The sequence below is a fragment of the Peromyscus eremicus genome, chromosome 5 (assembly GCF_949786415.1).
Source record: "Peromyscus eremicus chromosome 5, PerEre_H2_v1, whole genome shotgun sequence".
Taxonomy (NCBI): domain Eukaryota; kingdom Metazoa; phylum Chordata; class Mammalia; order Rodentia; family Cricetidae; genus Peromyscus; species Peromyscus eremicus.
Genome location: NC_081420.1, coordinates 23,515,552 through 23,543,455, shown reverse-complemented (window position 1 = coordinate 23,543,455; position 27,904 = coordinate 23,515,552). Strand labels below are relative to the sequence as shown.

The 27,904-nt window shown below is 39.2% G+C and overlaps 1 protein-coding gene across 1 annotated transcript in view; it reads right to left on the bottom strand.

Annotated features, from left to right (window-relative positions):
* Positions 1 to 27,904, bottom strand: part of LOC131910750 (uncharacterized) — a 280,595-nt gene that overhangs the window by 133,090 nt on the left and 119,601 nt on the right. Inside the window, exon 12 of the mRNA XM_059262637.1 lies at positions 6,305 to 6,387. Coding sequence (XP_059118620.1) covers positions 6,305 to 6,387 — 83 coding nt within the window. The remainder of the gene's footprint in view (positions 1 to 6,304; positions 6,388 to 27,904) is intronic.

Here is a 27,904-nt window from a genome sequence, read left to right as displayed (position 1 = left end):
TTATTCACACTGGTGTTCTTAATTACCCCATTCCTGAGGAACTTGAAGAGTGTCAAAATTCCTGAAAAAAATATGAGACTTTTGAATTGTCCCATATGTCTTTGTAGCCATTTAAATTATAAGTTGATCCCACTTCTTTATGAGTTTCTCATTTTATTTTATCTTCCTAGATAGAAAGTTGAAGTGGGGTCAGGAGAGATAATTCAGTGGTTAAGAATACTGACTGTTCTTCCAGAGGACCTGGGTTTGATTCCCAGCACCCACATGGCAGCTCCCAAGCATCTGTGACCCTAGTCCTAAGGTGTTCCAGGGGTACCAGGCATGCACATAGTGCAAAGACATGCAGGAAATACATACATACATACATATATATATATATATATATTTAATAAATAAGAATAAAAGAAAGCTGAAATGGATGCCAAGATCTAGTCTATCAGTTTGGCTTACACACTCACAACCTTTACCTACAAAAATGCAAGTGTTTTATGCTAGGGACCATTGCATGCATTCTATTTGGTTAATCTATGAATATCTGTCCTGTTTCCTCAACTAAGCTTCTGACAAGAGTGGAATTCAGTTTATATCATTGGGTCTTTCACAGAACCTAGCATGATAAAAAAAAAAAAAAGAAAAGAAAACATACTAGATGTTCAAGAAACAGTTATTAGGTTGTTTCACTCACATTACAACTAGCAATGATAAACATTGCCTCCAGCTTTTAAGTCATAAAGAAAGATATGAATAAATTCCAAAACTCAAAAAAAGTTCCCTCTTTATATTTTCTTTAAAGAGTAAATATTTAAATCTATACACTAAAAATACTTCAAATTGGTTTTTTGAAAAGTATGAAATCATGTAAACTCATTCATGTCCAAAGCAATAAACCTCCCCAAAACAAGAACACAAAGAATTTTTATTTTTAAAAAAATGTGAACATAATGAAAAAGGAACCCCAGGTGAGAACCTGGGTTTATATGCTATCTCCATGGCATCTAATACTCTCAGGTGTCCACTAAGCACAAATTTTTATCTTGACTCTATGCCTAATAAACAAGGCTTCAACTACAGTAGTGTCAATTCTTAAAAGACAGACGAGGCCCTCTGGTCCATTCCAGATTTAAGTCCTGCCTGAACTATGAAGTAGAGAAACATTATCTTTAAAGACTGGAAGCCTGGGGATGGATTTTCCTGAAGTAGTACTTTAGAAATGTTATTGCCTGTACTTTAGAAGAGAAATCAGTATGCAAATCTGTTCTAGAACACCACAGTATAGATATTATAAGTGTGGCTATTCATATCCTGACTCAAAACATAAATAAAAAGCAAATAGTTGAAGGTAGATTTCTGAAACTCAGAATCTGATTTCCACACTGATGGCCTAAATATTTGGTTGATGAGGCTTGCTAGTCAGAGCCAGCATTAACTAGGAAGGGCTGAGAGACCTCTCTCCCATGCGTAGTATAGGGTGAGGAACAAGCATCTCAAGAAGTTTTGGGAACCTCAATGCATAATGCTAATGCTGTAGTGAGAATGTAAACAGACTATCAAAAGACACACATACATGTCCCCACCATGCTTACTGAATACAGGTGGACAAGGTCCATGAATAGAAGGCTTTTAGTCTTAGAAGTAGAGAGACTATTTGTCTTACACAGATCAGACCTCAGTTTAATGAAAGCCAATTCAGACATATATAATTGTGTGGAACTAACCTATTATGACTTTCTTTGTAAACAGAAATCATAGAGGCAAGCATGCATACATAAAAAGTTAAATATATTTTAAATACTACATATCACACTGTATATTTATATTTTATATATTGCATCATATATTTTACTATGTATAATATTAATATTATAATATATAATTTTATATTTATGTAATTCTTCTTAGGAGTAAGACACTAGCCCTCAAATGTTTTTTTTATTTCTTTTTAGTTTTAATTATGTCTAAATGTGTGTGTCTACATATGAGTATGTGCATATTTGAGTGCAGATGATCATGGAGAACAGAGTTGTTGGATGCCTGGAGCTGGAGTTCTAGGCAGTTGTAAACCACCTGAAAAGGGTGCTGGAAATGGAACTTAGACCTTTTGCAAGAGCAGTGTGCTCTCTTGACCCTTTAGACATTTCTCCAGCTCTCAGATGTTTTAGAATATTAATGTAAACACAATCTGCACAGTGTGATATACAGCATAAGTGGTCAAGTGGGTGTTTAACTCCCTTTCTGGTGCGTTTATTGTAGGAGTTTAGGAAGCTGAGTAGAATACAGGAAAGAACTAGTCTCCAAGGTCATCTGACCTCATGACCTCTGTGTCTATTTGCTTCTCCAGTAAAAAAACAAAGTGCAGAGTTCCTATATGCTTGTTCAGATGTTTTTGCCCCTTGACCATAGTTCCCTCCCTAAACCCCTGGGCTCAAGGACAAGGTCAAGGACATAGGATCCCAGTGGAGAAAGCTGGCATTTCAGAGGCCAGGGACAGGGTGCAGTAGAGAAGCCCTGCTATGCCAGCACAGTAAAATACCACTCAGCAGCAGTCCAGCTTTCCTGACACCTTGCAGGGACTTTGAGCATGCTCTGTAGGGAAGAGTGCTGCACCTGCCCATCTGGCCAGATGATGAGCATAGGAATTGTTCCCATCAAAGGAGGTGGCTCCGGAAAGCAGAAATGGTGTCTGAAGGCTGAATCCTGAGGATTACCTATGCTTTTGAACGGCCCTGGGGAGATCAGAAGAGAGCTGGGGAAACTTCAGCGCCAGCACGAGCAACGCTCAGTGATTTTTTTAAGAGGATAGGAGAGGAAGATTTGATGCTAAGAGGCCTGAGTTAATAAGATCACAGAATTGCAAGCCATGGATAACAACAAATGCCAGGTGCATGCAGGAATCAAAGAAAATTAATAAGACATGCTGTCTTTGCTGTTATTACCACCAAAAAAAAAAAGAATATGGTAAATGTAGATTCAAATTGTCAGCCTAAGTCTTAAAACCATACAGTACAAATATTGCTTCTCCTTTTCAGATCCACACCCATGTGTCAGCCAAAGACATCACAGGAGAGATAAGGAATCTCAGGCTACACAGTTCAGGGTTAGACTTGACAGACTCCAGCAACCAATTCCACAGGCTTTTCTTTCTGCCTCTTGTAAAATAGCCAGGACCCCCGACTTCTCAGAACCACAAATTCAGATGGCTCTCTTGTCTTTGATATTTTAAGAACCAATAGTTGCCTTCCAAAGTTCAGGGTAAGCCTTGTTCCCCCACAGCCACTCCATGAGTATCAATTGTAATTCCAGTTGCTATATAAAGATGTAGGCCTATGTAGGAGTTTGGTGTGTCAGACTGGTAGTTCATTGTGAAGAGGGTGTTGTATCTTTTTCTAGCAAATGGGATATCTGTCCTTGCTTCCAACACTCAGCAGCTTGCCTCTTGAGTGTGTTTCAAAGTCTGTCTTCACACAGCTCTCTGACTACTCAGAGTATTCCCATCATGCCCACACCACTTATGGGTCTGATTCAGTATTTAGACAAATGTACATGACCCCCAGGGAAGAACTTACTGTCCCAAGCAACTGACTGACAATTCATGGAATAAAATATCAAAAGTAAAATGATGCCAGCCATGGTGCCACAGCAGTGTAATCACCACTACTTGAGAGGTTGAGGCAGGAGGATTGCAAATTCGAAGCCTATCCGGGTAACTTACTGAGACCTTGGCTCCAAACAAAGTATAAGAAAAGACTGGAGGTAGAGGTAAATAGAATACAGCTGAACAGCAGAGGGCTTACGTGCTGAGAGCAAGGATCTAGCTTCTGTTCCAACTAGGGAAGGAACAAGCAGTGAGGGAGAGACAGGAGAGAGAAAAGAGAAAAGGAAAGGAAGGAAGAAAAAAAGGAAAGAAGAAAAGAAAGGGGAAAACTGCTTAATTAAATAAACAAACTCAGGAAACACAGGGAAATTGTGGAGTTTCTATATTTATTATATTTGTGGCCATCTTTCCTACTTTCTCCCAGCTGCAAAGTTTATTGCTAGCAATTAAGTATGAGAACCTTGGAAAAGGCATTAAAATGTTGATGTTAGACCCATGCTGTCCTAGCAGGTCATAGGCATTTCCCCCTCTGACAATTGTTCCTTATTAAGATCACCCAAAGCTGGGGAGCAGAAAATATGTATCTAGCTAAAAGGAGAAAAGTTTGCACATCGTTTTTCCTAAGCACCATTGAATCAATATAAAACAGGTTCTAGAGCCTGGCAGTCTGGCTTCAGAGCCCAGTGCCTGTGCAGCCTTCTTGCTGAGGAGGGTGTCATTCTGGCTAGGTCCCTTCTTCCATGTTCCGTTTGCTCACCTGTAAAGCAGGAATCGTGATGAGGATGGCAGCTCTGCACTTGTTATTACAAGAGTAAGAACTAAGAATCCTTACTCTCTTCCAGCAATGCAGCTATTGATGCAGAGTACTCCCGTCTTTTGATTTCTCAGCCACGCCCCCTCCCCATGACACAGACTGAAGTAGAAAAACTGCCACAATCTTCAATACTGAAATTGGCCATGTGTGCATTAAAATGTGCCATCTATGTGCTAAATGGTGACCTGCTACTTATAGATGAAAGAAAACAGAAGTGACATTAAAGCTAGTCTTAAGAACAGGCTTTAGCCGGGCGGTGGTGGCACACGCCTTTAATCCCAGTACTTGGGAGGCAGAGGCAGGCAGATCTCTATGAGTTCGAGACCAGTCTGGTCTACAGAGCAAGATCCAGAACAGGCACCAAAGCTACACAGAGAAACCCTTTCTCGAAAAAAAAACAAAAAGAACAGGCTGCAAAATTGTTTCGATAGAGCTATCCCTTAAAGCTTATCTTTTAAACATGTTTTGCTTATTATTATTGTTTGGGTGTGTGATTGGTGGGAAAGCATGTGCTGTGGTGCCTATGTGGAGGTCTGAAAACAACTTTGTGAAGTCAGTCCTTTACAACTTTATGCAGGCTCTGGAGATTCACTCTAGGTCACCAGGATTACATGGCCAGCATTTTTGCCCACTGGACCACCTCACCTCAGCACATCATGTTGCTATTAATGGAGCGAGCATATTCTAAACATATGCATCAGGATACAATTTCAATATTGTGTGAACTACATATATGCTGTCCTTCCTCCAAGGATGATGGCTATGTAGTAGGTGATAATCAACCCTTACAGTGTGACCATGACACATTTGGCCCACTGTGGATGGGAAGTTTCTCTTACAACTAGATTTAATTAGACACAAAAGGAGAGAATCAAGATAATTAAGATAACTCAGATAAGTTTTAGACAAAGGACAAGACCAGGATGGAAGGAATCCTTTAATTTGAATTTCCTATTGCCATCCTGATCCTTATGCCCTCTCTCCTCTCTCCCTCCCTCCCTCCCTCTCTCTCTCTCTCTCTCTCTCTCTCTCTCTCTCTCTCTGTGTCTCTCTCTCTGTGTCTCTGTCTCTCTCTGTCTTTCTCTCTTTCTCTCTCTATGTCTCTCTCTGTCTCTGTCTCTCTCTCTCTCTCTCTCTCTCTCTCTCTCTCTCTCTCTCTCTCTCCCTCTGACATATTCTCCTCAGGCTGACTTTAAACTAGTGATCTTCCCGACTCTGCCTCCAGAGTGCTGATATTATAGGCATATCTCACCACGCCCAGCTACTTCAACTTTCCCCTAGCCTACATTTGCTGAATAATGGTCAAAAACCACTTAGTTTTAGAAATGGTTATCTAAAAACTAGATTCACAACACCAGTAAAGACATTTTGGTCATTATTTTTAAAACCTGGGCTACCTAATTTAAATTAGTTTATTGAGTTGTTGGGATTTTTTATTTTGTTGTTGTTGTTTAGGTCTGGGAGTGCAACATGGTAACAGGTTACTATGTATTTGATCCTGTGTTGCATATAGCCCTGGCACTGTATACTATAAACAAATTAATAAAATATGAGATTTATACACATACTTCCTGGCAGCTCTGATCATGCCAAGCAAGTCCCTGAAACACAGCACAATCAACACATTTTCTAATTGTCTTCTCGAGATGGAATGTCACCCAGACAGATTAACTTAAACTAGACTTCCCAATAGCTTAGAGAAGTCTGAATCGGATGTAATAAAAATTTATTGGCTCTGTAGATTTGTCAGGCATTAGCCACTTTAGCATGTCCCACACTTCACAACCTGCTTTGAAGAACAAATTACTTTCAACCTGGAAATACATTTTAAGAAATCAGAGCTAATAATCAGTGATTGCCGTTTTCATGGTCTTTCTGGTACCAGTCTTTCCTCTTACCTTAGCATGTAAGTCATGGACTTCTTTGAAGAGGTTGAGATCACAGTCCCTAGGGCAAGGATCAGTTTTATAAGAAATGCTCCCTAGAGTTAAAAACACAAAGGTGGGAAAAATAGATTATAGAGATTTTCACTTCAGAGGCGATGTCATCTCACACCACCAATATATAAGAGCTTATATAAAGTCTGACAAGTTGGGGCTAAAAGAGTCCTTTCAAAGAAGGAGGTGCCACTCTGATCCATGTCCACTGTTTCAGGTCAGTCACTGTATGAACTTAAAGTTGGGCTGGTCCATAAGCCACACAATGTGGGTTTATTTTACAAGTACCCTGTCTTGGAGTTGCCTCCTACCTTTGTCAGGGGAGGATTCTCCATCATCAGGTACATCTCTGGGACCGCAGTTCTACATCATCTCCTCTACACTGCTTATCGATGGTCTCTTGTGAATCCTAAGCTAGCAGTTGTCTTCCTGCAAGACGTGCATCTTCCTTGATTCACTTTTCTAACATCTACTATGAAGGTTTCTGAGCCTCACTACTATTGATATGTTGGACTGCAGAGTGCTTTACTGTGGGGCTGTCTCTAGCTTTGCTAGTGGCATCCTTGGCTTCTACTCACTGGATTCTAGAAACGTCCTCTACATTCTCATCTCATGCTCTTCCATTAGGACAATGAAAGGTATCCCCAGACATTGCCAAAACACCTCCTGAGGGACGAAGCATGGCCAGTCAAGAACACTGTTCTACACCACAAAGCCCTTATAGACAATGTGTTTAGTTCTTTGTTTTTCCAATAGTGTCTAGCGATGATTGACATAGGGTACTTTCCCAGCAGACATTTCTTAAGCTAAAAACAAGTAACTATTAATAAATAACAAAATTACCCCCAAAGCAGGTGTTAACTACAATGTTATGTCATCCACACCATCAACTGGATGTCTCACTTCAGCGAACCCCTGTGCCAATGCCTCAACTCAAGATCTCATAACAAATATCCTACTCTAGAAGCTTCTAGAGCTTGGAGTATCTTGGAACAGCATTAGCTTTGTTGAAGTTGATAGTTCAATGAGTGATAGCTTCATCCACAAGGAGACAGGTATGAAGACTCAAGTCTTGATTCTTGCTCTACCCTTTACCTCCAAGAGTTGAATTCTGCACCACCTGCCATTTAGGGTTACCCTGGCCAGTGTTTTCAAATGTGGAATCAGTAGTGTCAAATTTCTAGGACATGGTTGCATGCTTTGGGAACCTTTGATCCTTCAGGGACAATCCAGCTAGGCTCAAGCTCCTGTCTGTGGCTCACTATAGGGGAACACAGTTTCACTATATTTTTGACCCCACCTCAGTGGACTATGCCCAGTTACAGACAGACACCAGAAAAAGTGAGATCTTCTAAGTATCCCTTCCTCAACACTGGACATTCAGTCTACTGAGATGAGATGACATAAACCCTTGGACAAGCTTCTTTACTGGAAGTAAAGCAGCAAAGTTGATATGTTCAAAATCAAGTTAGAGGTGAAGAGAAGAGAAAGATGTGGGAAGCAACATGTTTATTTAGCTTTAAGTATGACTCTTCGAGGATTTATGATTTGCATTCTTGCTATATAGTTGCACAAGAAATATTTAATAGAAGACATTTTGCATTTTTTAGTATTTTCTAAGAATGTCATCTGAATTGTGTTGGTTACTATTGCACACACACACACACACACACACACACACACACACACACACACACCAAACCTTTAAATTATTATCATTATACCATTCTAGAGTTTTGGCAGATTGAGAAATTGAGATTCAGATCAAAGAATTTCCTTTGAATCAAAAAGCAAATTAGTAAAAAATCTAAAATTTGATCTTAGTTTTATTTTACCTCAAAGCCCATGTATTTAATCCTTCTGGTGTATCTTACTTGAAAAACCACACAATGTTTTCTACTTACATATAACATTTTAAAACATTGGACATGTTATTTTTTGCTGCTGGAACAAATTACCTCAAATTTGTGGCTTAAAATGACGCTCATATATTATATCACATTTATTTTTGTGGCTTGGATGTCTGAGCACAGCCTGGTTCTGCTGGCTTCACTCCTGAAAGCCTCACAAGGCTAAGATCAATGCAGTAGCCAAGACCGTGGTTCTATAGGGACTCTTGTAGGCTTGCTGGTGTGGGCAGGATTTACCATGCCTGACACATTTCAGGTGATCCTCTCTGCTTTAAAGCCAAGAGCATCAAGGTACATCTTCCTTTTATTATTTTTTTTCTTTTTCTGTTTCAAGTTTTATTTCATTTGTGCGTGTGCCTGTGCATGTACATGAATGCATGTATCAACAGAGGCCAAAAGAAGGCATCTGATCCTGTGGAACTGGAGTTACAGATGGTTGTGAGCACCTGGCATGGGTGCTAGCAACCAAACTCTAGCCCTCTGAAAAAGCAACCAGTAGTTGTAGCTAGAGTTTTCCTGCCTGGCCCACAGTCAGGACAAATCTCTGTCACCTGCCAGTCCCACAGCCACTCAGACCCAACCAAGTAAACACAGAGACTTATATTGCTTACAAACTGTATGGCCGTGGCAGGCTTCTTGCTAACTGTTCTTATAACTTAAATTAGTCCATTTCCATAAATCTACATATTGCCACGTGGCTCGTGGCTTACCGGCGTCTTCACATGCTGCTTGTCATGACAGCGGCTGGCAGTGACTCTCTCACTCAGCTTCCTGTTCTCTTAATTCTCCTCTCTGTTAGTCCCGCCTATACTTCCTGCCTGGCCACTGGCCAATCAGTGTTTTATTTATTGACTAATCAGAGCAATTTGACCTACAGACCATCCCACAGCAAGTAGTTTTAAACCCTGATCCCTCATTGCAGAACCAAGTCATGTCTTTTCTTGCTTTGAATCTCCAACTGCTTTGCTATCAACAGCCTAAGATAGCTTTCTACTTCTTTTTAGGTTAGGTTCATCCAGATAACCTTTCTTCTAACATTTGAAAGTTGTAAAAGTATAGACACAGACATTTAGACAATGCCTTGGAAATTATGCCTACCAGGAACAACTTTTGAGTTCCTTAAGTTAAAATGTAATATTGGGGCTGGAGAGGTAGCTCACTGGTTAAGGTCCTCTGCTCGCTCTCCTAGAGAACCATAGCTTGGCTTCCAGCACCTATATCAAGAGACCCACAGTCACCAGGGGATCCAACACCCTCTTCTGCTCTCCATATATATACAAACATGCACATACATACATACATACATACATATCCTAAATACCATAAACAATAAAAGTAATATTCAATTCATAAAAATTCATAAAAATAATAAAATCATATTTCAGAAAATATAAAAACAATGTTCATGCTAAGGAAGTAAAGTATTTATTAAGAAATAGGAACCTAAAATTCTAAAATTTTCTTGGTTCTCACACAAACTGCCTTTCCTATAATGGACAGATGATAGAGAGATAAGTGATATACAGACAGGCAGACAGATATTTTGAGCTTAAATACAATCACAGCATATATTTTCACATAAACTTCCATTTTTAATTCAATGAGAAATTAGCCATCTTTCCAATACATGAATCGATCTTCTCCCTTAAGTTGACCTCTTTCCCTTGGTAGCCATCATATCATAGTCAAGTTTCATATCATAGCCAAGGTTTATCTGACTCTACCTATTCGTGTAAGCCATGCTATGTTTGCCAACTTGTGTTTCAGACCCTAGGTATGTATATGAAGGTATGTACATATGCACTGATGTACTTTTCTTCCTGAACATGAAGGACAAAAAATATTGTATGCCTCTTTCGATATTCCTTCTCACTCACCGATATCTGATGGAATTCCTTTTAAGTCAGAAACTCGAGCTCCAATGTATTCTTCATTTAGTATAGCATCATAGCACTATGAAAAGTAGCTTACTGAAGTTTCTCTTCCAGTGAGCATTCACTTATTTATTCCTTACTTATTTTTATTTTTTATCAAAAGATTCAGACAATACAACCATTTTGGCAATGTTTGTTTGATGGAACTGCTGGCACAAAGATAGTGCTGTCTTAAATATTAATAGATGATGCTAAATAGTTTTCCTGTAATTTGTAACAGAGTCTTACTTTGTAGTCCAGGATGCCTTCTCAGTCACCATCCTGCCTAAGCGGGTCTCAGATGTTGGAATTATAGGTAGCAACTACAATACCCATCAGTAGGCTGACTTTTCAAAGTGTGTTTTGGGATCGACCTGAGCTGTCGCTAAGTGGACAAGGCACTTGCCACGCAAGTGAGAATCCTGCACTTCAAGTCCCCAGAATCTGTGCAAATGCAGGCGGGCTTGTTTGCCTACCTGTGATCGGAACAGAGAAAAGGGACTGTTTGGGCAAGCTGACTGGTTAGACTAGCTGTAAAGGAGATTTGGTTCAATTGAGAGACTCCACCTAAAAGAATAAGGTGAAGAACAACCAGGAAAGGGTCCCGACATTAACATTGGACCTCCACATGCACACAAACGCCTGGGCATATGCACACACAAATGCCTGGGCACGTGCACACACAAATGAAGCCACATCCATGCCAGCATGCACACGTTCATGCATACCATACACATGCACTATGTACATGCAAGCACTATATAATAAAATCCATTTCCCCAAATCTTTGCCACAAGTAGGCCATTTCTTAATTAGTAATTAGTGTTATAACCAGAGAAGGTGACCTCTATCAGTGACCTTTTATGTATCTCTCATATGTGTAAAATCCTTATCAGGTTTTAGGTACAACATATCTGTCATTTGCTGTGTGTAGGTTATATTGCTATTATACATTAGCAAATAATTATACATTTTATCATTAAAATGCACTTCTTAAAAGATTTAATCCTTTTAAAATTTTAAATGTTAGGTTTCTGGCTGCTGGCATTGCCTCTTCAGATTTATTTTTATTCTATTTGTTGTTATTTCCTGATTACTCTATAGGTATGCAACTTTTATTTAACATTCTCTCATGTGCACGTACTGTACACTCTGTATAATCAGAATTTTCTTATTAATTCCTTTTGACAATGTATTTTACTAGAGGAATTTTCCAGTGTTATAAAACACAATTTATTTCTTTTTATTCAGCTTGCTTTTATACTTCATTTCTTCGGATTCTTTGTATTACTGCTTGGATTGAATTGATAGCATTTCTTTTTTGGACTCAGCTTCTTCTTTTTTTGTTTGTTTGTTTGTTTTTTGAGACAGGGTTTCTCTGTATAGCTTTGACGTCTTTCCTGGAACTCACTCCATAGCCCAGGCTGGCCTTGAACTCACAGAGATCTGCCTGCCTCTGCCTCCCGAGTGCTGGGATTAAAGGTGTGCGCCACCACCGCCCGGCCTGGACTCCACTTCCTCAGGTCTGTGTTTTTCTGTGTGTCTCAATTCAACTCTGATATCTTCTTTCACCATGTAGAGTCATAGACAAAAGAACCAGTAGCTGTGGACTGGTGGGTGCCTGGTTTTAGAAAGGGAGTGGTAAGAGAGGCCAGGGCCCTGGGAATTTAAAGAATATGGAAGGGAATGTTTTAAGGAGCTTACAAGTGTCCCTTAGAAAAGAGTCAGCCAGGGAAGGGCCAGCAACTTCAGAGACCATACACCACCAGACACAGTGGGTCTCTCCTCCTCATCCCTGCACACACCAGCCCACTGGGGCATCAACAATGATGGCTTTAAGATACAGAAAAGACAGAAGAAGAGGCAGAAATAAAGAACATTGTATCCCAGTGTTATGGTCCATCTCAACTTTCTGTGACAGCTTAAAGAAAATTGTGGTTGGGCAAGGTCCCTAACTCTGTTAAAAAGTCCTCCGGTCATTGTTTATGTCAACAAAACACGAATGGATACTTTAAGATCAGAGGTGGGTGCTATGGTTCATCACAAACTCCTTCCACACGTGTGCAGAGCTCTGCACTCCAGCCCTGTGTTGTATGTTTAGGGCGAAAGTCAAGGACCAGCTTACCTCTTTCCTTACAACTTCATCAATTTGATTGAGAGTCAGTGGCAACTTTGTGTCTGCATGCCATGCATTATGCCTGGCTAACTTCAGAACACTTGAATCTAATTAGTGCTTTGAAATTCAAATTATTGACTTACGATTTAAATATCATAAACTGTACATATTTTATCTGCATAGTTTAGAGGATTTGACAAATCCTAGCCCCTATGTACCACCCCACAAGTCAAACATAAAGCATTACTGTATCACAATTTAAAAAAATGCTCAAATAAAGTTATATGAGACAAAACATTGACAAAAATACCACTGGGTTCATTTTGTGTTGGCCGTCTACTCCTGGGCACTGGGCCTGCCCTTAAATGTGATTCATATACTCAGTAACATTCAATTGGGGAAAATTAATTTTTCCTTTGCAAGTGGTATCAATTGGAGATCATTTCTGTGTTAGAGATGGGGGCTTGTGTCCATTTTCCGCACTCAGCACTGGAACCCTGTCTGGCCTGAACCTGTGTAAGCTTTGCGCAGGCTTCCATGGTCTCCGTGAGCTCATACGTGTGTCAGTCCTGCTAACGTCCAGAAGGCCTTGTTGTCCTCGGTCCCCTCTGGCTCTTACAATCTTTCTGCTTCCTCTCCCAGAGTTCCCTGAGCCTGGGGGTGGGGTGATGATGTTATCCCATTTTGGACTGACTCCGCCCACCGCTACTCCCATTCTCTGCCCACCCTAAGTTGTGTAGATTAACCCTTCAACTTGCATTGCTCAAGTATTCTTGGGTGCGTGGTCCTTCGCTGGAGCATGGTTACAAGGGGCTACACTTTTAGGGAAAGCTGTGTCTCCATCTCCCAGCAGCTACCAACTGGCAATGACTTCATGGCCACAGCTGGGATTGAGCTTTGTTCTGACTTGGGTTTGAATGGGTTTTGTGCATGCTGTCCCAATCCCTGTGACGTTATGTCCTCCATTTTGTTGATAGCACTGTTTTCTTTCTAGAATATGTTGATTTTTCCCTACTTCTCACTGGCAGGCTTTTCAGTTCACCCTAGAGGTACGGCATGGCAGCCATGGTGTTATCAGTACATGGCTCCATTTTGCACTTTTGGCTTTCAGTTTAAGTGAAGATGTTCAATCCTGTGAGTTGATTTTTTTTCTTCAAATTTAGAAATTTTTCAGTAACTACTTTTAAAAATATTATTATCAAGTCTTTGATAACTTCACACAGTGTGATTTTATTATTTTCCCTCCCCAACTCCTTCACCCAATTCCTCCCAGATCCAACCCCATCCCCCCTCTTTAAAAAAAATAACACAGAGAGTCCAATTTGTGCCTACTTTTTAAGTATATTTTTCTTCCCTCATACTGTTCTTTTCCTCCTCAGTCTCTACCACACACAGACAGCTGTGTGATGTCACCTGAAGGGTTGGTTCTCCACTCTCACTAGTTTCCTCCCACTTCTTCTTTTCTACATTATAGACTGGCTGACTTCTATTGTTCTGTCTCCAGGTCCATAATCTCTTCTTTTCACCATTCTGATGCACTGTTAAGCTTATCTGATGAACGTCTTATTGAAGCCTTAGAATTTCAGTTTTGTGTTCGGTTATTTGGTTGTTTGTTGTTGTTTGTTTTTGATGACTTCCTTTCTGTAACAAAATACCCAAATTATTCATTTATAAAGACCAAATTTCTTTTGCTTTTGCTTGAATTTTGTGAATATATTTATATTGACTTCTTAAATAATGTTCATCAGTAAATTTAATAACAGAAATATATTGGATTTATCTTTATTCACATTTCCCTTTCTTACAGATATAGTTTATAATTTCCTGTTTCTTAACATGTCTATTAACTACAATTTCCTTTAGAGATAATGTAGAAGACACTGGATTCTGTTATATTCCTCTGAAAGGTTTTATTATATTTTGTAGTGAGTAGTTCATTCACTTTCTTCTATGTTTAAACTTTTTAGTCTTCAATTTATATTTTATTGTAGTGGTCTGTGAAAAATCGTGAGGTTACTCAGCCCTGCCTAACTTGGTTGTAACCAATCTCAAAGAATAACTTGTGTGCTAATGGTTTACAGCAGTGTTTCTCAACCTCTGGGTTATGACCCCTTTGGGGTCCAATGCATGTAAGATATTTACATTATGATTCATAACAGTAGCAAAATTTACAGTTATGAAGTAGCAGCAAAAATAATGTTATAGTTAGGGGTCACCATGACATGAGGAACCATATGAAAGGGTTACAGCATTAGGAAGGTTGGGAACCATTGGTCTACCAGCTTGTTTAAAGCAATCTAGGGATGATTTGGAGTATGCTTTCCAGGAGGTGGCCTTTATGTATAACATGAAAACTTTGGGTGACTTGGCTTGAAATTGCTCTCAAGTTCACAATAAGTTATCAGCATGACTTCTCCTGCTGGACTTCACCTCCCCCTGCTACCACCCTAGTATTGCTACTGTTGTACTACAGGTCCACAATAGCTGCAGGAAGCAGCCACCCAGCAATGCCTAAGTCTAAGTTAGTCTGAGTCTGACTGTGTCCTGCTCAACTCTGGGCCCCAGGCAGGGAAAAATGTCATACTGGCCCCTCCCCACTGCCAGCTCTGACCTGTAGAACCCAGTTTTGTCAGCTGCTCTGAAAGATGAGTTCAGTCTCTCAGCCCAGGGGAGCACCTCTGCTGTGATGGCATGTCAGTCATTCACAGCTGGACCACAGCTGGAATGCTGTGCCCACATAGAAGAACACAGATCACCTGTGAGGACTCGGACGCAGATGCCTCTGCTCTCAAGAATCTCGGTCATTTTTCTTGATACCCACACCCCAAGCAGTAGCTTCAGCTTTTCTCTCTAGTTTGATGGTGAATTATATTAGAAGATCTAGTACAGCACCAGCTACCCTATGATAATTAAAACCAGAAATGGAAAAATTGTTTAATATCTTAATTAAAAGATTGAAATGAATACATGTCCTTGTCTGGGCTACCTATGGTCCATTTTATGTGTTAATAATATAAATTTAGGTTAATTATTTTGAAAGTCCCCTTTATTTTATAGAACGGCATTCTACTTAATGATCACATCTTCTTCTGTTGAGAACATTAACCCGCAGATGCCTTTAGAGTATGTCAGCTGGTGTCACCCAGACAAAATAAATGGAACAGTCATGTTTTTAATAATACATGAGGAACACAAGGAAAACACTTGTCAAAATTGTATAATATTACAGTACCCTCTCTGTATATAAATGCATATGTTTATGAAAGTATATTTTCTCCCTGTATGCTAATCTTTTTACTTGGCATGTTTTTTAATGGTTTTTCCAAATGACCTTTGCAAAATTAATCAAGGATCTGACACTGTCCTTTGGAGAAATACAAAGAAAGAATGCCGCTCATAATAACTTTTGCATGAAAAACAGCCAGAGAATGACAAAACAGAGAAAACATTAATACTGGAGAAAATAAATAAATAAATAAAAAGAAATCTTGAGAGGGAAGCCCACTGAAAAATGCTCGCTTCTTGTCAGAAACATTTTTATGGGTCTCTGAAATTCCATTTCCTCTTTATTTTTATCCTATTGTTTTTATTGCTTAAAATCCAACAGATTTTTCAAAACAATTCGCTAAGTAAAGCACACCACGTTTTCTCAAACACTCTGATGCTGAGAAGCATCTCAAATTAAAGATTAATAAAACGTACAGAAAGTGCGTGTAAAATATAAATACAAAGGAAAAAATGCCTGCGATTAGACAAGATGGAGATCTAAGCAGAAATTAAATTCAGTTGTATTACATTTCCTATTCTTTTCTTAGAGAAAATTACAGCTGAAGTGAGGCGTTTTTCCCCCTGTAATTTAAATGTTAAGCTGCCAGATGTGTGTCCCATGCTTCAAGAGGGAAGCTTTGCATTATTTAGCATATTAAGAATCACAGAATTTTAAAAAGGGCTCCTTTATTGCCTGGAGGTTCCAATTAAGTAAACCTTAGCCTGGTACATTTAAAACTTGCAGCACATGCGATCTGCTGCCTTTTCTCGCCACAGCCAAGTCTCATCTATATAATAAATAAGGAAAATCTTTAAGATGACATAATTTTTCTTTTGCTTGAGGAATTAAACCTATCTATTATTTTAAGAAGTTTTTAATAGAGGCCAGCAATCTAGAAGACAACTGAAGGTTCAAAATACTTTTTTAATCATAGCAAGTTGAGTCTCATATTTATGCCAAGAGATGCATGCTTCATAAAGGCAAATCTGCCCCATCCATCCTATTTCTTCTTCACTACTTTCCCTACTTCCTCTGTGTTTCCCTCGGCTCTACTCCTGTGAGATGGGGAGGTTGTAAGAAGCAATAAGGTCATAGTTTTTCAATCAATACTAAGATTTTGTGTTTGAATACATGTCTATCTGTCCATCTGTCATGAACTGTCAGATCATGCAGCACTAATTAGCTGCCCCTTCAGCAGTTTGTGGAAGGAGTTTCAGTAGCTAAGCTAAAATCCAGAATGAGATGGAAGGTCTGGAGGCACACAACATTCATAAATCATACCCTTAAATACAGCCATTTTTGCCATTTTAGAAAATGTCAAAGGTGTCAACTCTGTCCAAATATACCGCTTAACAGTGACTATTTTAGTAAATTGACTTGAAATGCGTTCAGCTAACTGACAGTCAGAAGCACATAATCTAGTTCACAGGACAAATGAACAGTTTAAAGGCCAAAAATAAGCAACAAAGTAGACATTCTTAGCAGCCTGTTACAATGACCATGGCTGCAGCCACAGGCCCAAATCCTGGTACTAACTTGTTTACTGGCTTCAAAAATAGTGGCTCCGAATTTTGGAAACGTGCTGGTCAAGTCAACAAACAGCTTAACCAGATTCAAAACCACAGTCAAACATCTAACTGAACATCTACACAGCAGACAAATTAGAATTTCCACAAACACAAGTCAAAGTGGACAGCACTCTGTGCTGGGAGCATGATTTGAGCCAATGAACGGTAACGGCAAGGATGCTTCCGATGTAAGTGTGTCAGCATGTGTCACAGTGTTAAGAAACAAACAGTCATCTTGTCTTGTCTTTACAGGAAGAAACTAGGATTGACAGGACAGGTGGCTCAGGGGTTAAGGGATTGCTGCAGCAGCTGAGAAGCCAAGCTCAGCTCCCAGTGTCTACATCATGTAGCATGCAACCAACTGTGACTCCAGCTCTAGGTGATCCAATGCCCTCTTCTGGCCTCTGCCAATAGCCACCATTTGGGTGGGCACACCCTCCCCCAGCACACACACACACACACACACACACACACACACACACACACACACACTAAATCTTTAAAATAAAATTAAATTAAAATGTTATGGTTGACAAAAGTATTAACATACTGAGTCTTTAACCTGCGTTATTCTCTCTAACACCCAAAGTGTTTAATAACTGATACTAAACTAGTGTATCTAATATTTTATTAGCTGTTTTCCTAGAAATGTGAAAAACCTAATGATTTAATATTTAAGAATATTTTAATGTAACTGGAAGCAAGAATACAATGAAGCCATCCTTAAATTCAACCTGTCTAAACCAGCAAGCTCACATCTTTCCCACATGGATGGGCACACCAAAGCACAATTGAGTGACATTTATGAACATCTGCACTCAGTCAGTTAAGAACATACACCTACATAATAGATTTCAGTTTGTAAATTCATTTGCACTTATTATTTATTTAGTTCAAGTTGCTCATGAACTTTATGGCCAGCAGAGAATGTTTACCAACACATTACTAATATTTGAGTCATTTTCATTCTTAAGATTATAAAGGATTTATGCATGCATATCTTGCCTGAAAAAAAACACTATTGTAATAAAGAAATATATATAATTTGTTATTCTTCTTAAGAATAACTTTCAAACATTTCCCAATTCTGCCAAATATAAGGAGATTCTACACTTTTATGAAATTTAGCTTCTTTCCCCCCAGTCTTAAAAATATTAAACTCTCCATTTAAATACAACAAAAGAATCCAAAAATTTTAATATGCTGCTTGTGAGCTTTTCCTGGTTAACATCAATTAACACTTCCACTGAACTTAGAATATTCAAAGTTATTTGGAATAATGAATTATTTTACCTACTTAATTTACTGTTGATACTAGAAAATTAGAGAGAGGAATAAATGAAGTTGTAGACTGACACTTCAATTCAGCAAGGTATGTATCTAGCATTATAGAAATCTGCTGAATAGCAAAGGGGTAGTAGATTCACGAGCACCTGTCAACACTCAACCTCATGTGACCAACAGATGAACTTGTATGAACACAGCAAATTTGAATTAGAAATCAAAACAGAAAGAAGAAAAAGTGTTAGGCAATCATCAATTAAACAGTGCTCTTAGAAATAATCTATAGATTAAAGAGAAAGTCTTCAAGGGTGCTTTTCTACTTGTTCATTCAAGAGAAGTTGCACTGACTCCTGGACAGGAATGACCCAGGATCCTGACTGATGCTTTCTTTCCTGCTTCCTGAGACATTTCTCTCACAGGAAGACCACACATTTCCAAGGAGCACCAGCATAAAGGACCCCACTACGAGTGTCTGACAGGTAGCTCTGACAGGTAGCTCTTAGCATGAGGCCAGTGTAACACGAATCTTAAAAGGTCTTATTAACAAAAACAAACCTGGAGGCAGATATTGGGGTAAATTCTGAAAGATCAAAGAAGCAGGGCAATGCTCCAGCAGGCCAGAGAATCCTCCCCACTCATACACACTAGGTGGCTCATCTGTGGAAGCTCTTCATCCTCTTAGCCATTCCAAGAAATTCCCCAGTGGGAAACTTGGAGGCACAAATTGAATTATGCAGATTGCAAGAATTCAGTATCTTTCGAATTCTAACTGCAAAAGTTTTCTCAGCCACAAAATTTTATGTGATAACTGCCATTAAAAAATGAAGGTGAAAATACACACTCAGATGAATTGAAAACTTAAGGGAAAATGTCACTAAAATATCTACCCTTGACAAGTAATTAAAACATAAAGAAAATGGAGATGAAAGAACCATGAGGTACACGAAAGAATTTTTTTAAAAAAATGAAGAGCCCCAGACATTAACATATGTATAATGCACTAGACATTTTCTTATGGGCTTCAGAAACATATTTGATGATCAGAACAAAATTTATAATACCACATGTTACTCCAGAAAATGATATTTTAAAGAAAGGAAGAGCAAAAGGCCTGGAAGGGAATCAAGGCATGCCCGACTGATGCAAAGTGGTAAAACACAGACTTTGAAACTGACGTCACACGTGTGCACTAGCATGTATCTGCTGATGACAGTAAATGACTTGTTAGGTGACTTTGTCATTGCAGAAGCATCATGGAATGTATTTGCAAAAACTAAGTTGACCTGGAAGACATTAAAGGATGCCACCTTGTGGGACCACTGCCCAATTATCAGCCGACTGTTGACAAAAATGGTGTCACACAGCACGTGATTGGATTTCTATCCCCAGTGCAACCACTAGGAAAACCATACAAAGAGACACACTCTAAAACTGTAAGTAAATCAAGATGGATTTCTAGCTGGCATTCAATAATCTATAGAGAGAAGCCAATAGACAAGAACAAAAGCTGAAGAATCAACAAGAAAACCCATTTTAACACATCAGACATATTCTGTCATATTAATAATTATCTTAATGCATGATCTAATGATTCAAATTAAAACATAGATATTGGAAAACAAGATTTGAAAAATGCTCTAATTATGTAATAATTATTGGTCCATAATAACGATTATTCAATGGAAAAATTAAAGTAAAAAATGAACAAATGAATCATTTACTCACTAACATTAAGAAGTCAGGATTGACTATGCTGATTTAAGATAAAAAAAATTAAGATCAAAAAAGATCATTGCACATAGAATATTATATATAGCTAAGTTATCAACATAGCAATAAAATATTACAATCTCAAGGATTTATGGACAAATAGTGGATTTGTCCATAAATTTGCAACAATTACAAAGCAAAAACAGGGCTGAAGAGGGACTAGATTATCAATTATAGTTATGGAATTTAACACTCCCTTCCCCCAGATGATAGAATTAAAAAATGGTCAAACTATAACAAAGGTATAGTTGATCTGGCAAACACAACCAATAAACAGAATCTATCCACATACACACATACATGTATCAGTCTCCACCAAGTGCCTGTGGATAATTCACAAACACATTCTAGACCATGAAGCAAGCCTCATGAAATTTAGAAGAATTGAAATCATACAGAACATGTTCCATGATCATAGTCAAGCCGAAAGAGCGGTCACAAACAGAAAGGCAGGAAGGACAATTGTAAACAGCTAACACCTACACAGTGCAAGTCTAAACGGCCTGTGGTTTATAGAGAAAGCCTTGATGAAAATCAAAAAATAAAAAATCACATTAGTGGGATGAGTTGAAGCCATGCTGAGAACAAATTTTATGGCGTTAAACACTTACTTTGGGAAAGAAGAAAATTAGTCATCTACAGTCCAACCTGAAAAACTTCAAAAATACAAAAGAAAGTGGGGAACAACTGAAGAAGACAAGAAGATGCCCAACTTCTATCTCTGGCCTCCTTATATATGTACACAAGTAAACACATGTGTACCCACATGCATGCCCTACAACACACACCTATGTACACTTATACAACAAAGACATATTGTCTCACTGCTGCTGTTAGCATAGTTGCGGCTTCTGGCAACAATGAGTACTCCACAGTGACACAGGGTATATGCATATAGTTTATTCCAGAAAAAATGAAAATGACTGTATTAGAAGATGACATGATATTCAATATAAAATTTCAAGCAATAGAGCTGGAGAAATGGCTCAAGCAGGTAAGAAAGCTTGATGCTCTTGCAGAAGACCTGAGTATGGGTCCCATCACCCAAATTGTACAACTTATAACCAACCACTCAACCTATATTAACTCCAGTTTCAGGGGACCAGACACCTTTTTTCTGGACTCTGAGGGCACCTGCACTTATTTACACATGGTATTTACACATGAGCATAATGGAAAAAAATAAGTTTTCAATGAATACACACAAAGAATTTTATGAAAAAACACATAAATAAAATCACATTTTTGAATGCCAGCAATGAGCTTGCTAAGACCAAAATTAAAACCAAGAACCATTTATAATTATTACACAGAAAATAAAATGCTTAGGTATAAGCTTCACAAAACATGTACAAAGTCCTTGAACTCAAAATTTCAAAATGTTGATTCATTTATTTAAAGACATCATACTGAACTAAAATAAATTAAATGGAAAAACATACTCAATATGATAAAGATATTTTCCCCTTGACTAGATTATAAATCTAACAAAATTCCACCACCACAGTGAAGAGACACTGGCCCACTTGAGCATGTGGCTCTGGCAGGTCTTGCCCTTCTTCCCAATTCCTTCTGCCTTGCTAAAAAACCATTAGTTTAAACCCTGAAGGTCTATTTCCTTATTTGGTCAATCCTTCCTCTGACTGAGGCTGACTACTAAGGTCCAGCAATCAAAATATTGAAATCCAACAACCAAAAGCCCCCTTTGGCTCACCTAATTAACATGACCGATTAAAATTAAACACCCCATCCTAACACAAGGTTCTCCTTGTACCTTTATAAACTGTCCTTTTCCTGTGTGCCATGCCTGTCTCCTCTCTGTCCAGAGGCAGTCCTTTGTCCCTCCAGGACAAATACCCCTGACCCTTTTCCCTTGTTCCCTTCCCCTTCTCCCTCATCCTCTGTCTTCTGCCTTTGTCTCTTATTTCCTGCCCTTTGTCGCTGTGAGGCAAATAAACACCCTTTGTGCTGAGAGCTTGATCTAAGAAGTTGGTCTTGGGGCTCAGGAGCCTATATTTTTCCTTTCACACAGAAATATAGTTTTGGTATGGAAAACAAGATTCTCCTAAAATTCATCTGGAAAGGCACAGGCCTTAAAATAGTGGACATCGTCTCACCAAAGAAAAGTAAATGAGAGAAATCCTTGTCCTTGGTATCAGGCTCCAGGACACAGCTGTGACAATCAAGTCTGTGACTGTGAAGTCAGCAGAGTGAGAGGCAGGTCATGAAATAAACTCGAACACTAGGAAGTCTGCAGAACTGTGCCCAACTGCTAATTTTTTTTTCTGGAGCTGAGGACCGAACCCAGGGCCTTGTGCTTGCTAGGCAAGCACTCTACCACTGAGCTAAATCCCCAACCCCCAATTGCTAATTTTTAAGACAGGTACAGAACCAATTTGATAAGGGAAAGATAGTTTTGAGCTAACGGCATCAGGACAATCTGATATTTTCACAGGGAAAGACCCGAGCTAAGCCTCATATATAAAACCCTCAAAATAGACTTACATTCAAAGATAGAAAGTTCTCTTAAAAGATAACTAAAATGTTATTCAACTTGACATCCAAAATAGGAACCTTAAAGGAGAAACTGATAACTTGGAAATTTTTTTTTTTTTTTTTTTTTTGGTTTTTCGAGACAGGGTTTCTCTGTGTAGCTTTGCGCCTTTCCTGGAACTCACTTGGTAGCCCAGGCCGGCCTCAAACTCACAGAGATCCGCCTGGCTCTGCCTCCCGAGTGCTGGGATTAAAGGCGTGCACCACCACATAACTTGGAAATTTTAAAATCCTATGGTGAAATGGAAGGTTGAGAACGGAAGATAACCTGAAGCTGAGGGGCCAGCAAGCCTGCCACTCATAGCAGGAAGCAAGAGTCCCTGTCTCCAATAAATCAGAAGGCCATAGGCCTGCACTCCTTCCTACACAGAGACAGAATTAAGTAGATAAATAAAAATGTATGATCCCCTTACTCATGTGAAGTCTCACAGTCCCTTCAATCTTTCACTCGTCAATTTTGGAAGAACAGAACTGGCCCAAGGAGATGCCACCTTCTGTGGGCTTGCAGCAAGAGCCTGAACTAAAAACCAGTGAAACCAACCCAAGCTGTAGTCACTGTGAAGCTCATCCAGTTGGCAGCCACTTTGTCGGGACTCAAAGGCAGATCCTCATCAGCCAGTCTTGGTTTCGTTCATCATGACTCATATGTTAGTAAAAGTAGACTGAAAGTATATTTTATCCCTACAGTTCCTTATTTCAGCTTTTGTCTGTGTTCAGCCATCAGTACTCCTGGGAACCTCAGATTAAATAGTGAGGACAGAGATGAGTGGGTCCCATCAAAGCACCACAGTAATGCTCCCTGCCTAAACCACTACTCCGGAGGCTATTTCAGAGTGCTCTCATTTTCTTATACTGAGAGGTCCATCGCAGTGGCTTATATTCAGCCAAGAACTGCATTCTTGTGATCTACTGCCATTATCTACTTGTATGCTACCATTTTAGACATTTGTGTAATTTGAGGCACAGATTAAATGAGAGAAGTTGACCAAAGACAGGAGAGTATATCTTTATGAATGATTATTGTATATGTGTGTGTGTGTGTGTGTGTGTGTTTGTGTGTATACACATGTCATGCTTGCACAGTGAGCATACTCACCTGAAAAGATTAAGGAACATATATGCCACACACATAACCATAAAGCAGAATCAGACAGCAGAGTGAGAAGTAAAATATTGTCCCTTCTTTAAAGAGTGCTCTTAGAAAAATACATATCCTGGAAAATGTTTCCAAATATTTAAAAATGTACCACGTAACAAACCTTTAGTGAGTGGCAGGCACTAAAAGTGATACTAGCTCTTTCACACTGCCCAGGGGTGTTGGAGGCTCAACCATCTCGGCTCATGCAAATACACTCTGCCATTCTCACAATAACAAAATTTTCTAGCCATCCATCTCTTGGAGCACAACCCTGTTGTCAAATAATGCATGGCTGTGCTTTCAAAACTGAGTTCCTTCATCTTTCCTGAAATACAGATAAGTTTGGAAGGGACTCGATGGCCATGCACGAGAAGAGAACGTGAAAGAAATGTGGCTGACAATCTAGCCCTTGTGTTTCTTTACTGGACCGTTTGATCAACAGGGAGGATTCATGAGGCTACACAAAACGCTGAGCATAGGAACAGGTCTGAAATCTCAAGCTGTGGTACGCTGTGGCTCTAACCCACACTCTGTAATTGGAAACACACACCACATACCCATGTCCTAAAGCAGGGAAGCAAAACATTTATCTGCATCTTTTCCTCCAACCTTATTTTTGATCATTTGCATGTGACACATCTGTTTTTATTGCCCCTTCTACTTTTAAAACAAAACACAGGGAGAAAGGAGAGGTTCTAAGGCAGCTTTCCTACAATGATTTGACTCCTCAACGAGCAGCAGCTCTGTGGATGCTGCTCTCTGAAGGAAAGACTGCAGCACAGTCTAACCTGCTGGAAACGTTTTAAGCCCTTCTCATCTCTCTGTCTCTCACATCTTTTGACACGCGGTCTTCCCTCCTCTTTTGGCATTAACTGCTTCTCCACTTCCTTTACATCAGTGGGAACACTTCCTGTATGGGTGTCAGGATCTCTGGAGGGGTCAGGGGCTGCCCTGCAGAGGAAATGACAAACTGTGAAGTGGGAAAGAGCAATTCCTTCCACATGTTCCCTCTTTCCAGGAGCAGTGAGGCGCTGTCAGCTAGCATCACTGCGGGCCCAGGCAGGGCTCTGCACCACAGTCCTGTCAAAACCAATCTACAGACCTGCGCGGCTGCTTCGAGCTTTCTCAGCTCCAGCAGGTTTCAGACATGGCTTTGAGATGGAAGCGGATCAAACAAAATGAAATGTTGTAATGGACTGTGAGGGATGGTGAAGAACTCCAGAACATAAGCCCAAGACAAAAACAAATTACAATGATTTTTTTGTTTGTTTGTTTGTTTAATGAAATCCACTAAGGGTAGGATAGTTACCTCAGCTCCAAATAACATTGAGAAGAATTTGTTCAGCTAAGCCTGTTCAGGGAGGTCAGTGCTACAGCTACCAGAGGGCTTGTTCTGTCTGTAAATAAAGCTAAAAAGGTGGCAACCTCAATGCCTAAAGGAAAGCAGGAGGAAGGAATGAGATAGGAGGCTAGAAATGTGGGGATGGGAAGAAGAATTTATCAATTGCTTTTTTTTTTAAACAAAATGATCTGAATAAAGAATTTTCAAGCTTTTCTGTGACATAATATTCTATACATTTCCATACCTTAAGTAACAGCATCTTAAAATGCAGATAATTGCCTCTTTATGCAGATTAATCACTTTGAAACATACTAGGGTTCCCCGAGGCTCAGTTCTGTACTCAGATGAAGGATTCGGATCTATCGATGCTGTCTGAAAACAGAAGACTCCTACAGATCAAGTGCCACAGAGTTTAGCATTTGCTTCAAAGTGTCAACAAATGGGATTCTTAAGTAGTTAAAATACTTCAAATTATGGCCATCTCTTGTAGAAATATTCCTTCTTTGAAAGCTCTCTGAAGTGGTATGGTTGTCTATAACCTGGAACTATTTCAGACAGTCTGTCCCTGAGCTCAGTTCCAACTGTTACCACAAAATCCAGTGGACTGTTTTCAAATTCCAGATTCATGATTTCAGTATTCTTCCATAGAAATGGGGATACAACTGACAAATTACTGTATGTGTATACTGCTTAATATATATGCATTATATATATACATATATGATCTAGGTAACTAGTAATGTCTTAGAGAAGTTCTAGGAGACTGAGACCAAAGGATCATCAATTCAAGCCAGCACAAACCACATAGACTATAACTCGAAGAAACAATAATAACAATAATAAATAACAAATGTATAAGGAAAAAGTTGCTTTCCTTATCTAAGCTCAGCAGTAATCGTAGGCTGGGACTTTTGCAATGTAACATGGAGAGCTAGTTAAAACTGGCTACAGAAACTTGACCCAACCCTCACATGCTGTCTCTCATCACAGAGAAGAGAGCTAACCCCGGTAACTCTCCTGATATAGCTCTCCCTTCCTGAGCTTCCAGATGAAGGCTGTTCAGCTCAGTGGGAAATGTCCTCACCGTGCTTCTACTTCTCCCACTACTAGATTTTGGTCAGTTTGTCCTCTCACTGCCTTATGTTGGACAGACAGCCATGCTCACTAGGCACAGTCCTCTTATGAAGCTACCTAGAAAGTTCCTGAAATAAAAAAAAAAAGAAAGAAGAAAGAGAAAGAAAAAACATAGCTTTTAAATGAAAGGATAAATGTATAACCAATTGATTTTTTGAGTTTCTAGTATTATAGTAAACCACCGACAAAGAAATTGAAAGGAAAAAAGCTTCAAAAATAAGTGCCAAGTCCTTTTCTAGGGCTTAAGCCCAAAAAAGGAGTAAGTCATTGGGACTGAGCAGAAAATTGATTTCTATGCCCATTAGAAATGGCAAACATTTAAAAAAAAAGTTGATCAATTGATTTTTGACAAGTATGCAAAGGCAACTCAACCTTATAACAAGTCTGTCCACAAAGGATGTCAGAAATAGACTTTCCTGCTCAAAGAACCCCCTAAAGTTAATCTTAGCCCTGTGCTTAATTCGAAACCAAACTTCAAATGGATCATCCATCTAAACTTTCAGAAGAAAACAGAAAGTCTCATGAACTGAAGGAGGCAGAGTTTGAAGGTGTAACAGGAAAAGCTCAATCCACTTTACCCGATGGACAGGACTTAAAATCCAGGAGGCTTACTCTGTGAAAGACGGGGCTAAGAAACTAAAAAGGTCAAAGGCAGGTGAGGAGAAAATATTTGCAACTAGCACATTCCTGAAAGGACTTGTAAGAAAAGCTCAGCATTAAGAAAACTAAAAGCATAATTAAAAACTGCCAATAAGAGCCAGAGACATGGCAGAACTGGTGGAGCATTTGCCTCGCAAACATGATGCCTTAACTTCTACCTAAGGTACCTTTGAAACCCAGTGTGGGTGTACACTTGTAATCCTTGTACTCTGAAGGTGAAGCAGGAGAATCTGAAGCTGAAGGTCATATTACTGCACAGCGAGTTCAAGATCAGCCTGTCCACAAAGCCTGTCACCATGCTCTGTTTCAAAACAAGCAGTTAAAGACTGGAACAAAGGTTTGCCTGAACAAGTACATGTGGAGATGTTTAAGGATGGCAGCGTTCAAGACACCAAAAAAAAATAATAAATTAGAAATCACAAGATGATGTCATACACAAATTAAAATTAGAATGAGTTCTCTGAAAACTGTGAGCACTTGGTGCCGGTAAGTAATCAGACCAACTGAAGCTGCTGTATTACTGGTGGATATGCAGGACAGTTTGGACATTTGGAAGATAGGGAGTTTCTTACAGAGTTAAATAGACACATGCTATTTCACAGTGGTTTTACTAGAGTCAGCAGCAAACTGAGATTTTAAAAAAATTTTTAATTCTGACTCCATATTGCCTTGCGTACTGCCACAATGTCACTGTCAAATGAAAATAAGTCTTATGTACTTCTTGGCTGTATTAGTCCACAGTTACCTAACAAATGGATTAATTAGTTCATTTATTCATTTAGCAAATCTTTAATTGAGCAATTACTTTATGCCAAGCACAGCGTAGACTCCATAGACTTCATCAATACTCATGAGGCTGATCATCTAGACATGCAAACCAATGAAGAAAAAGGACACTGGGGTCA